General features: G+C 35.4%; 2 protein-coding genes across 3 annotated transcripts; one reads left to right on the top strand and one right to left on the bottom strand.

The window, feature by feature from the left end:
• Window positions 1–438: 438 nt before the first annotated feature.
• LOC147540382 (large ribosomal subunit protein eL31) lies at window positions 439–2145 on the top strand. The gene is made up of 2 exons (XM_086639027.1): window positions 439–644; window positions 1634–2145. Exons 1-2 carry the CDS (start codon window positions 559–561, stop codon window positions 1911–1913), a joined length of 366 nt encoding a protein of 121 aa, XP_086495153.1. The 5' UTR covers window positions 439–558; the 3' UTR covers window positions 1914–2145.
• Window positions 2146–2568: 423 nt separating this feature from the next.
• Window positions 2569–6797, bottom strand: LOC147540383 (serine--glyoxylate aminotransferase-like). 2 transcript variants are annotated; one of them, XM_086639025.1, is made up of 6 exons: window positions 6732–6797; window positions 5651–5872; window positions 4529–4813; window positions 3836–4202; window positions 3555–3765; window positions 2569–2842 (listed from the first exon to the last, which is right to left on the bottom strand). In XM_086639025.1, the coding sequence occupies exons 2-6, from the start codon at window positions 5853–5855 to the stop codon at window positions 2705–2707; spliced, it is 1206 nt and encodes a 401-aa protein (XP_086495151.1). In that variant the 5' UTR covers window positions 5856–5872; window positions 6732–6797; the 3' UTR covers window positions 2569–2704. The 2 variants fall into 2 exon arrangements, with proteins under 2 accessions (XP_086495151.1, XP_086495152.1); XM_086639026.1 differs by having other exon boundaries at window positions 5651–6296; window positions 6462–6797.
• Between the last annotated feature and the right edge of the window lie 6638 nt (window positions 6798–13435).

A 13435-nucleotide genomic window follows, 5' to 3' on the forward strand; every position in this document is an offset into this window, starting at 1 on the left:
AAGACCATTACTTATATCCTAATAACACAAAATTAATCAATAATGTTCCACTGATTACCGAGTTCGATCCTGTGACCTCCTGATTTTAGAAGCGGATGTAGTTATTTGTACATTTCCATTCCTAGTCACTCTAAATAACAATTATTTTTTTGAGAATTCGTCTACGATCTACGTAATAAACACGATAATCGGTTGGTTTAAACCACGAACGAGAGAGGCCTAAAGCCCAAAAACAAAGAGACCTAAAGTCCGGCAAAGTATTATATTATTTTATTTTATTTATCGTCTAAATTACATGGGATAAATCTGGATGACAAACTGCTTCCATCGAGACTTGATCTCACGACCCACTGGGCTTAAGAGGGGTATCCAACTGTTGCACGAAAGGCTGATGGACCTGAACAACTTAATTACCAATACATACCCCAAAAGGCCAAAACCCAATAGAGAACCTTTTCCCGGGTTGCCTTATAAAGCCAGCTCTCTCTAGGGTTTCTTTAGCTCCCCAGATTAGGGTTTTCAAAGTAGAGAGAGTGAGAGAGAGAGAGAGCTGCAAAAATGGTGGAGAAGACGAACAAAGGGAGAAAGGAAGAAGTCGTGACCAGGGAATACACGATTAATCTCCACAAACGCTTACATGGATGGTAATATAGATCCCCTCATTTACCTAAATTCTATATTTTTCTTCCCATCTGTGTTCGTAAATGAATTAGGTTATTTCTGTATCCGACTCAGTAAAATAGTAGTCTCTGTTTGAATTCATGGATCAAAACCACTAGATCTACTAAATAATAACTTTGTAAATTAGGGTTTGTAATGTGACTAGGAACTATTCATCAAAGGCATATGGTTTGCTTTATGAAAGTTTTTTGGAACTTGTAAATTAGGGTTTGTAATGTGATTAGGAAATATCCATAGTTGAAGCTTCATTCCAATCCATTTTGTTGATCTAGGGTTTATCTTTGTTTATACAAGATTGATCCATTCTGATGGGTGCATTCTGTGGATGTGTCTGTAACTTTGTAATTGATTGATCCAACCCCTGATAATCCAAAAGCTTCATTAGAATGAAGCATAACATAGTAAGAGAAAGCTGTATTTGCATTTTGGATCTCTGACTTCCCAATCTAGTGTCTTTTACGTTTCGCCACGGTTAACCTCGGTGCTTCATATTATGATATATATATTATCAGTAAGCCGTTTTCTGAAGTATGAGATTTAACATATGTATCGATATAATTTGGTTGCCTCATGCCACCAAAGTAATTTTAGACTCCTTCGCACCATCAGACTTTTTCATCCCTAACAATTTCCACTCAAGCATAACATAGTAAGAGAAAGGGGATTATTATATATGTAGTCATTATTTTGTACTTTCACATCTCATTTCGATCAGACATGCCTGTTTTGACTGGGTAAAATTTTGTCATTTCCATTTGTTGGCGTTAATATTGTTGTTTTGACTTGAATAGAAACGGCATTTAACCGATTACAGTATGAACGAGAAACTGACATGAATGTTAACATTGTTAGCTCAAACCTTTATGGTACATCTCCAGTTTCCTCCTCAGCTAGTACTGGGTTTTTGACTTTATCGACATGTGAAATTAATGGTTTATTTGTGTTTCTGTAGCACATTCAAGAAGATGGCTCCTAAGGCCATTAAGGAAATCAGGAAGTTTGCACAAAAGTCAATGGGAACTACTGACGTCAGAGTTGACGTGAAGCTAAACAAGCACATATGGAGCCGTGGGATCAGGGGTGTACCAAGGCGAGTTCGTGTACGAATTGCAAGGAAAAGGAATGACGATGAAGACGCTAAAGAGGAACTCTATTCGCTGGTTACTGTTGCAGAGGTACCCGCAGAGGGATTGAAAGGATTAGGAACTAAAGTCGTCGAGGAAGACGAATGAGCTAGATATATCTCTTAATGTTTTTCGGTAACTATATTCATATCTCATCTTCATTAACTAGCATCTCGATTTTGTTTTCAGATTATGTTTCACAGATGTTTAATCAACAACTTGGTGAATGTGTTTGGAGTAATTTACAGTTTAGTTTTTAGACGATATTTGTATTGTGCCTGTTGATTCTTGATTGAATACTCAGTATGCCTCTAAATGAAATGAAGGCCATTTCCCTCTAGTTTGTGGATTATATCAACCTAAAACCTATAAGAGAATGAAAATGCTAGGGCCACGGAAAGTCAAAGCCGACTCAAGGAGAGAATCGGAAATCATTGGCTTTGATTTGAGGGGCAGCTCTCTCTAAATTTGTGTGCTAGGTCCTGAGAAAATCTTAGCCCTTGATTCTATTCTCTGCCAAATCTGTCTACATTTTCGGCAGTATCATCGCTCGTAAGAGAAAAAAAGGGCCTTCTCTTTTGTTTTAGTGGTTGAACCAAGTCAAATGAGGGGAGATGGATAACAAGCAAAGCATTATGAAATCTGACTCAGAACCAAAACAGGCTTTGAGTTCAAATACGCATTTGAAGAAAAGAGAATACGATCCTTCTGAATTCCCACTAAGATCTAAGAAAAAGTAGAAGCAACTTCATTCAAGGAGATCTTAAACAAAGAAATATGCATTAGGTAGTACTGAGTTTAAGAGACTTCAAACATCAGTATAATTAATTTTTATACAAGAAGTTCAAAGCAAAGAGGAGGAAGAAGAAGATAGTAGAGATTTGGTTACAGAGTTGAAATCAAATCCTAGAAGGAATCATGGGAGTTGTGTCCTGAAGATAAGCACAAGCTGCTGCTACTCCACTTCCCAATTTCACCGGGTACCCGACATCTTTCAGTATCATCTCCACTCCGGCCAAACAACCGAGCAGTTGGACCTGCAAAAACCGACCATGTAGAAGAATTCAAGCTTGAAGCTCATTAAACAAACTGTGTTTTGTTACATGGTCTCAATACGAGCTCATCGTGATAGTCTCATATTGCGCTTGGGGGAGTCTCCAGAGTTTGGGCTATACGTTTTTGCTTAAGCTTAGTAAGAGTCAAGGTATTTTCGGTGGGCTCGTGGAGCCTTTGCCATGAACAAAGCCCCGTACCCACCACTATCCATGGACTTGGGTGTTAAAAGCGGGGACAATACCGATAACTGCTAAGCATTAGGGTGTTACAAAATTTTTTGTTGATCCAAATCCCTAACTGTCTAAACTGGAAAGGATGCCGTTTTGTTTTGGCCTACATCCCTAACCGTCTAAACTAGAAACGAGTTCTGTCAGCTAAATTTGACTAAAAGTGATACGGACTAAGATGAGAGAAAAGCCCAAGAGTAACATTATCCCGAGTCCCCGACCATGCCACCTAAGGCCCTCAAGGGCCTGTGGACGCATAAAACCTAAAGCGGACAATACCTACTCCGTCTTGGAGCTCTTAACGGTTCCAAAGCTCTCTAGACGCCTAGCTGGAGTACCCAATTAGAACCTCTTTGGTTAAAGGTTCCTCAAAAGTTCAGAATGAATTCAGATATTCACACTAAAACTATCGAAGAGTATAGATAAATATTCCACGACAAAGGGAAAGCGAAAGTCTAACACGTACCTCGTTCAGGTTCCCTAGATGGCCTATTCTGAAGACCTTTCCAGCTATTTTGTTCAAACCAAGACCCAAGCTGAGATTGTATCTTTTCCATCCCCTTCTTACAATTTCAGAACTGTCGATGTAACTCGGAACAATGACTGCAGTGACAGTGTCACTAAACCACTCTTCTTTTTGTGTACAATTTTTCAAACCCCAGGCCTCAACAGCAAGCCTGCACATTGAAATGTATGAACGTCAGTTCCGGTTCCTTTAAATGGTAACAAAGTATCCAAAAGGATTACCTAGTTGCTGTGCCGAGACGGGTGTGCCGAGCGATAACATTATCGAGACCTTCCTGGAACAAGAGATCGAGAGCAGCTCTAAGTCCATATAAAAGCTGGATTGAAGGGGTGTATGGCCAGTAAGTTCCTAGTTTATAGAACTTCAAGTAGTCATTCCAATCAAAGAACACTCTAACTGATTTCGCGGTCTTGGCGGCTTCTAGTGCTTTAGGGCTTGCACATACTATACCCATTCCAGTCGGAAGAGACAGAGCTTTCTGTGATCCTGTTAAAGCTACATCTATTCCCCATTCATCCATACGGAAGTCGAGTGCACATATTGAGGACACTCCATCGACGAGAAATAATGCAGGATGGTTGTAGTGATCTGTGATACCAAATATTGCAACATAAGAAGTTAGCATACAGATGTAGATATCGAAATAACAACCATTTAATACACTCTGTTTACTCGAGTCAGATCTGTAATCTGACTCGAATTCTGAGTTAACTCTAGTCAACTACGACTCGTCTAAATTACCGCTTTATGTTGATTTTGGATCCATTCAGCGTCAGACGAGTCAGAATTCAGATTCCGACATTGAGAAAAAACAAGCACAACTTAAGAATTCTATAGTCATCATAAGAAACTAGAATGATTTTTTATCAGAAATTCTCACAATATGGCGTTAGATTGATAAGATTTCATATTACCGAGTATTTTCCTGACAGTAGCCAAGTTATTGGTAACTCCAGTTGCAGTCTCATTGTGAACTATGCAAACAGCTTTAATAGTATGAGCTTTGTCTTCTGCCAACTTTGAAGCTAAAACTTCAAGATTAGCACCTTGTCCCCACTCACTTTCTACGACATCGACGTTGAATTTGAGGCGTTGCTGTTGATCAATCCATAGCAGACTGAATTGTCCGATGAGGAACGAAACAGTCCTATCTCCGGGAGATAATGTGTTTGTAAGTGCACTTTCCCATGCACCAGTGCCTGTAACAAAACATATTCCATCATCGATGAATTTTCAACATTGATAATGCACGAAAAAACCTTATAGCCTTGTAGATGAGAACTTAGTAACTTAAAAGCATGGAACATAATAAGCAAATCTCAAGAGTTGGATTTCCACTAGTTCAATGCCTTGGGCCTAGGGGAAAGTAGAGTGTCATTTCGAATTTGTATGTTGAACTACATTTAAGGAATTAAATAAGTAACCTAGTTTTTTCTAGGTTTCGATTTTTGGTATTGCGCGTGAGCCTTTAGCTCAACAATAGTGTATACCCTCTAAAATCCAAGAGGTTGTGGGTTCAATACACAGGTTTAGTCCGATATCCGGTTCGGAATACATACATCAAGGGAAATGGGCTAACTGAAGACCGAGATGGACTAAACTGCCTAACGCGCCAATTTAGATGGGCTACCCATGGGCCACAAACAAAATTAACTTACCCACACATATAGCCCGTCTAATAGGCCCCGTTAATTAGAGTCATTAGATAAGGTCCTTACTATATTAGACGTTCGATACAAAACCCCAACCTACTAAAACCTCTATCGAGATTGAATTGTTTTAGGTTGTTCTCTTCACAAACAGATTGCGACCAAAATAAGAAAATTTTCAGGGAGCAAGAAAAACTAGAGAGACTTTAGACGGAAATCTTATGTGGCTTGTAGTGATTCGTGCTTTTGATGATTCTGATCCACTGAACTGCGAATCACCACATATGACTTCTGTCCAGATTCTGTCTAGTTTTTCTTGTTCTCTATCATCACTCATACTAATAAATGCTACAAACTCCAGTTGATAATAAGAAGAGAAAAGGGTACCTGTAGTGGGGAACAAGAAAGGGGTTCCAGAGGTAGTCTTGAAAATCTTCTTAACATCCTCAATTAGGGTTTTGGTCAAAGCTGGTATAGCAGGGGATCTATAATCCTCATTATTTCTATTCATAGCACGAAGAACTGGTTCTGGGATATTGACAGGTCCTGGAACAAACAATTGGTTCCTCCCTGGTGCATATGTGTAATCCATTTTTTTTTTGCTAAAACCTTCACAAATCCAATAACAAAGAAAGAATTAATACTAATTAAGATTATATTTAAATCACAACCCATTAAGCAAATATTACATATTAGTTATGTCAAATTCACTATTTAGATTGTGTTTTAGTATCATTTTTTAGGTCTGTTCGACTTTGAGTGAAAAAATCGCTAGAGAATCCGAAGTGGACGATCAGTTTCAACCTCTTATTTAAGAACAAAAAGGATAGGATGACCGAAAAATTGAAGGAGAGATCCGATGTGCACGGTTCGGGCCTTGTCTAAAACAATCTGGTGCGTCCCAAATGTGGTCCAGTTTGAGGTTAAGCTAGTGAGACTCACTTTCTTAGCCAACAACTTCTAGTTGGAGTGGTAAGAAGTTTTAGTCTTCCCCTAGCTTTAGAGGTCATGAGTTCGAGACACACTGACAATTCTAAAAAAAAAGACTCACTTTCTTGCTACAAGCGGAAGGGGTCATATCCAGTGGTCCATGTAGGATTTTGGCCAAAGATGAGTCCATAAAAGGGGCCAAATGAGGCTATCCACCTTTAATTTTGGCACCCATTTCGCCTAGTTTGTCATGGATGAGCTTAGTTACTTGATTAGCTAAAGATAAGCTACTTAGTACTACTTGATTAGCTAAAGATTGTAAAAAGATGACTAGATATGAGATTGTATATGTGGATAAGTCTTATCTTATTGACTTAATACCATTTTAAACACAAAATTGTGGACCAAAATCAGTGGGGAGGTTAATAAATACATATTGTTTGAGGTCTCTCACTAACAGAGAGAGTAAGAGCTATAGAGAGAGAGAGAGAGAGAGAGAGAGAGAGAGAGAGAGGAGAGAGAGGGAGAGGGTTGTTACCTTAAGCTTGAGAGTTGTTTGTTATGCAAGAGAAGATAGAATACTTTATTTATTCTCTCTTCTCTTACTCCAAGTTCTAAGGGTGTTCAATTTTTATACATGAAAGAGAGTTAGAGTTAAGAGAAAGAGAGAGAGAGAGATGAGATGAGAAAGGTGACATTTGTGAATATCCACGTGGCAGATTAGAATGCACATAGTTGAGATTGAAATATGATTTGAGGGGAGGAGAGAGAGAGTAAGAAATCTAGAGAAAGAGAAAGAAGATAAAGTGATAATGGGGTTTGTGTGAACCACATTGTTAACAATTTTCAGTTGCTCAAAACCACACACGTAATTATATTGTTATATTCATTATTTTCCATCTCATCAAAAAGAAAATATTCATTATTTTCCTAGAAATGGGATGTAATTTATATTTTCATATTTGATAGATCGAGTTGGCATTTATCATCGAACGACAATTTTTATGAGTTGTAGCGGCCTCCCCTATCTTACATCTGTTGTTTGGTATACAAGTGAGAGAAGTAAAAGAAATGAAATTTACAAAGGTACTCGTCCAAAAGACCTAAGTATCATTCTCTGGAAGATTTTTATTCGAAGTCTGACTTATAAGATAATGTAATATTTCTATAAGTGTATATTTTTGTATTGACTATCTATTTAGGAGATGTCAATTATTTAAAATAAATATTATTATGTTGTCAATGCATTGACTGTATTGAGTAAGATTCTGAACGACGAACTCTCGTTTTGTACATTAAAGTGACTAAGTCTTTTTTAATAGTTAGGAAATGTCAATTATTTAAAATAAATATGTATATTTTGTTGTCAATGCATTGATCGTATTGAGTAGGTTCTGAACGAAGAACTCTACATTTGTACATTAAAGTGACTAATATGTTTTCTTCACTGTTAAAATATGATTCTATCGAATGTAAATCAGATAGACCAGAAAAAAAACCCAAAGCAGACATTAAGGTGAGTCTGAGTCAAACATTACAAATTATTCTCTACTGAGTCGAATAAATTTAAAAAGAACAAACAAACACCATTACACCATATGTTGTGTTCTATGCCATTACTCAACACTTAGTTTTTGTAGCAACCTGTTGTGAAATATTTTTTAAAAAAAAGTGGTCCGAAAATATGCCAGATGATATAGATAGATGGTAAACTTTGTGGATAGGCTTGGTATTTTAAGTGGTTGCATCAGTTTTAAGTATTTAATCCACTTGCCTTTCTAAAAAAAAAGGTCTTCGGTATAGAAAGAGCGATGAAACCTGGTATAACCAGTGCTTTAGAAAGGTCATTTTATGTATTTGCTCTTCTTTTATCAGATTAGTTTAAGGAGACCGTTATAAAGATTATTTAATAAATAATGCTAAAATATAATGACCTGAATAAATATCAACAGAATAAATCTAATGTTCTAACCGCTTGTAGTTTTGTCTCACATAAGTAACCTAACTCTAATATCGATTATGTTGGAATCGGAGCCAATTTTGGCTCGACCCGACTCGTCAAACTCAGAAACAGAACGCACCATTGCGTTCGTCTCGTCGAGCTCTTCAACTTAGAGCCAAGAATCACTCTAATCCGATTCCAGATGAATGAGAAATTTAAGTTTAAAGTTTGGTCGAAGATCGGTTGAAATATGGACTAACTTGTCAAAGAGGACAAGTCAAGTTGGGGGGCATTTGCGCGAAGAGAACGTGCTCAGATCTGGACGGTGGGTGTTCCTTCCGCGGGATTGCGCAAGATCTGACCGTCCCGCTCATCTCCGCGTCGGGCACCGAGTGGGACAAGTTAGATGTTCTAATCAAGCCGTTCCTTTCTCCATCCAACGGTCATATTAACTCACTGTTGGGACGAGATTCGGGATAACCATATCCATCTAATGGATGGCGTTATATCCGCGGGTTTAAGTCAGATCCAACGTCCTAGGATGCCCCGCCTCTTCATTTTCAGTTAAGTCCGTGATTTTGAAGGGTTATGTCTTTTGAACCCAAAAGACAAATGCATCCATTCAATTCCTATATAAACCAACCAAACCCACTTCATTTTTCATCAATTCAATTCATTCTCTTCTTCTCTTCCCTTCTAACAATTAGAGGTTCTGGTTTGTCTAGAATATCTAATTAGGAAGTATTTCTAGAGGTTCTGGTTAGACTGCAATATCTAGAAAAAGGAAGAAAGAAGTTTCGAGTGAAATTTGAATTTCCGAAGCATCTAGAAGATCATCCGCATTAGTCCAAGAGCTCATAATACTTACAAAGGTTCGTCCGCTTTCAGAATAAAGAAGTACCATCTTAAAACTCTGAAAGGAAAGTCATTGTATCCCGAAGGCATACACCCTAACGTTTGGTACTGTTACGGGGGTGTAAAATGTCTTAAGGAAAGAGAATTTATTCTTGCCTCGACTACATTAACACCTATCTCGGTTAGTCCGAAAGAAAGAATATTGATAAATCATTATTCTTTAATAGTTTATCTCTATAAGTTAGAGAAAGGAAACTCTGTCTAAATCAAGCCAAGACAGAGAGAAATCGACTTATCGATTGATAACCAGAGAAACAACATATTACTACTATCAACTCATCGACGATGGATTATGACTTTAACAAGGCCTGGTTTTATGATCAGTTTCACAAAGTTTCTGTATTAATTCCATGTAATTGCAGTTTGTTGCTTTGTTTTCTTTTAACTTCAGTTTATGTACTCCTTAAGCTTTTGGCTATCAATGAAGTCAATGGTTATCAAAAAAAAAAAATCCTAAAGATCAAAAGATGAAAGGACCCTAAAGGTCAACAAAATAACTGATAATACAAATAAATAAAGAAAATACTAATTTACATTTCTCCCGACTGCCATTGTTGTAGTAGATTGAACATCCTTGGTAAAGCCACATATCATAATATTGTTCATGTACGAATCAGAACCAAATTTCATCTTCTCTCCACGAATCACAACAGTGAATAATTCGACTATGAACAACTAATCCATACCCATCCATTGTAGATTGTTTCTTATAATTCTTCATATATTCCGATGAAATTATTTAGTCGATACCTTTCAAACATCAAGAGGCTGAATGTAGGCGTTTAAACCCTTCCTCATCATAATCCTTTTAAGAACAATTTTTTTCACAATTAAGAGCCTGAATGAATGTTTACTTACTTAGGGGTTCGTCTTCAAGAAGTAGTAACTGTTTGAGAGAAAATTGTTGTTTGTACACATTCCAATTTTTAGAGTTTACCAAACCCTAGAAAAAATCGGTGAAGGGTGGACAATGGTAAAGCAATATTTTCTAGATTTCCTTATTATAGATCTAATAAGATAATGAGGGTTCTCCTCCGAAAAACAACAAGATCTAAATTTCTCTCCCTCAGAAAACAAATTATCGTGGGCCCCACTATTTAACTGTAAAAGTTGAAACACCATTCTTCCTAACAGTTAGAGCATCTCCAATGGGACACTCTAATAAACACTCTAAAAATCTAGTTGTCAAGTGTCAAATAAAGATTCTCTTTCCTAGTGTCAATATAGAGACACTCTACATTTGTTTGGTCTCCAATGGAGATCTCTAAAATCTCTTACTTAATACACATGTCCCTCTTCAATTCAATAGATAAAAAGTAGTTGAAAAGCAAAGTTTTCTATTGGTTGAAATAATAAAGTAACACTTAGAGAGTCTCAAGTAGACACTCTCATTTTAGAGATTCTCTCTCTAGACACTCTATAATAAATGGGTCCAACTCATAATAGAGTGTGTAACAAAGTGTTCCATTGGAGATGATTTTTTAACAAAAACTCCAAAGAGTCATATGTGGCACTCTAAGTGTTAGAGATTGAGTGTCCCATTGGAGATGCTCTTAGGGTGGAAACTGGCTTTTTATTTTCTTTTGTTGTTTGTACCTGCCAATAGTTAACCCGGATTTGGGGCCTTCCACAAAGTAAGGCCCAAAGCTGGCAGTTGCTTTGGCCTTGTGCCACCACGGGTACACCGTACACTCAGGTTTTTTTTCTTATACTTTGAAGTCTAATATAGTTGGCCAGAAGTCTTACTTCCCAAAGGTTACCCCATTTTACTCGATTACAGATGAACATAAAAAAAGTTGCCAACCATTTTGGGTGGGCTAAATCCAAACCAGTTATTGATTTGACTGCTTCAGTTCAATCTAGTATGGTTTGGCTCACATTTGTTGGTTTGTCCAACTGATTTAAAATACTAATCATTTTGAAACATTAAGTTGGTTCGAAAAATCGCATGACAACGCATAAATTTCCTCGTTTTGCCCGGTTTAGCTACTACATGTCATTCTCTTCATTGGATTTAGTTTCTACCTCACGATGCATCGTGTGAATATTATAATTAACATCAAGTCATGAAAACCAAATATAGCAAAGAAAAAGGATGAAAGCACTACAAGAAAGCTGGCAGATGGAGGGCCCAACACAGGCGGTTAATGAACTCGTGTGAAGAGTAGATAAGCATCCGAGAATATGGAGTTGATCGAGATTATAAGGAGGGGTACCCTCCTAAATCTACCTAGAATTTCATTTCCTATATCAATTTTTTTATCAGACGTAAATTCTAACTCTAACATGTTTTTCCTCGACCTCAAGTTTTTCTAGGAACGTACTCAAAAAGATTATTTTTTCATTTCCAATCATCAAAATTCAACAATTAAGGTAAGAACCAACGGTGGATTCATGTAGGGTCTAGGGGATTCTGAGACCCCCCTCGACTTGTATGATTTACTATACTATACGATATTTAATAAAATTCTATTATATTAAAACAGATCATTCGGTTATTCGGGGGATAAGTCTGACCGTCCATTTTATTTTAGAGATTTAGTTGGGAACACATCCGACGGATAATATAAAATTTCTTTATGTAAATACACTAAAAAAGAAGGGTATCTATGTAAATCAGTCGGGTTAGAATAACTACCCACGTATTTCTCTCCCTATTTTTCCTTCTCTCCTCTTTAAACACAGGGTTATCTCTCCTCTATTGATTTTGGAATATAATTTACAAATTAAGGGAAGTAGTTAATGTGATTTATGTTGTAATTTAAATTTATTTTTCTCTTCCTCAAAGGCGTTAGCCAAGAAGGATCTTCCCCGCCCCTAGGACGGGGAGGAAACCTAGTATATATATATATCTTAACAGTCTAAGGAGATTTAGGTTGCTACTAATAACAACAATTGTTATTGGTTCAATGGTTGAAGGGTTGTGTCACCACTCTCGTAGTCGTGGGTTCGAGTTTTCAAACCTTCAATTAATCTTCAAATCTCATGATTTATTTTTTTAACAATTTTTTTTTTATAAATATATAGATTATAAAAGTATAAAACTTATCTAAAATAATAAGTTATTGAATCCCTTCGTATAAATTATTTATAGTTATTAACTTTAAATAAATATATACTTTAAGACATTAGTGTTTAAAATTACCTAATCAAATTTCCATATTTAAAATTCGATAATCAAATTTTCAATTAATCTTAATTAATCTTCAAATCTCATTATTTATTTGTTCTTTAAGCTATCAAATAAAAATTAAACTAATAAGAAATCTAAAAGAAATTAGTTTTTTTTAAATAGTTTTAAAAATAAACACCTATTAGTAATAATAGCACTCGTATCATCTTACTACATGTAGCCGTTAGGCTTCTTGTGTATGACAACGATTCGAGGGATTAACCTATCGAATCCTCCAATTATGAATGTACCAACTCCGTTACCGTTATAGATCATATAAAGATAACGAAAACAATGTCTCACAAACCTACTTTTAGACGAAGCAAATCCGTCGTATCCTTATTTGCATATTACATTATATAGTCTCACAAATGTAAGATTATACGTACTTGCCCTATTAAATATTAAAAGTGAAACAATAATCATTAAATATTAAAATATTATAAATATTAAAATAATATAAAGATTAAATTAATATAAAGATTAAAATAATATAAATATTAAATATTAAATATTAAATATTAAATTATTAATATTTTAGACATTAAATTAAGTAATTAATGTTTTAAACATTAAATATTAAATTATTAATATTTTAAACATTTAGTATTTAACTATAAAATATTTTATATAAAATATACAATATTTAATATTTAATATTTAAATATACAATATTTAATATTTAAATATAAAACATTTAAGCTTTAGGGTTTAGCTACTAATCCACAGTTACTTTCTCTAACAAATAATGTTTATCAAACAAAAGTAACAATGAATTCTTCAAGTTAAATTCTACTTACAATGAGAGGAGGAATCACTTCAAATGGTGACGAGGAGTGAGGGTCATCAAACTTTTTTTCCGACAAATGTTAAACAAAGCTGTATAATTACTTTACAAAGCTATTTGCTAGACACAATCATTTCTTATTTATTAAATTGTTAAACAACACCAAAATTAATTTAATATTTTTATTTAGCAAAATATTATTTAGAATTTTAAATTGCTAAATGCAACTATGTTTTAACTCCCCAAAATTAATTACTAGACACAACTTTTTTTTAATTAAATTATTAAACAAAAATAGAATGTATTTATTAGTGTTATTTAGCAAATATTGTATTGAGAATCTAAAAAAACAAACATTGCTACAATTTAGACCCGATACATGATAAATATAAAATAGTAATACTTTTCTAAAGAATTACTAATTTG

This window comes from Eschscholzia californica, unplaced genomic scaffold (assembly GCF_041429995.1).
Source record: "Eschscholzia californica isolate CP2 unplaced genomic scaffold, dmEscCali1.0.p SCAF_5, whole genome shotgun sequence".
NCBI classification, from domain to species: Eukaryota; Viridiplantae; Streptophyta; class Magnoliopsida; order Ranunculales; family Papaveraceae; genus Eschscholzia; species Eschscholzia californica.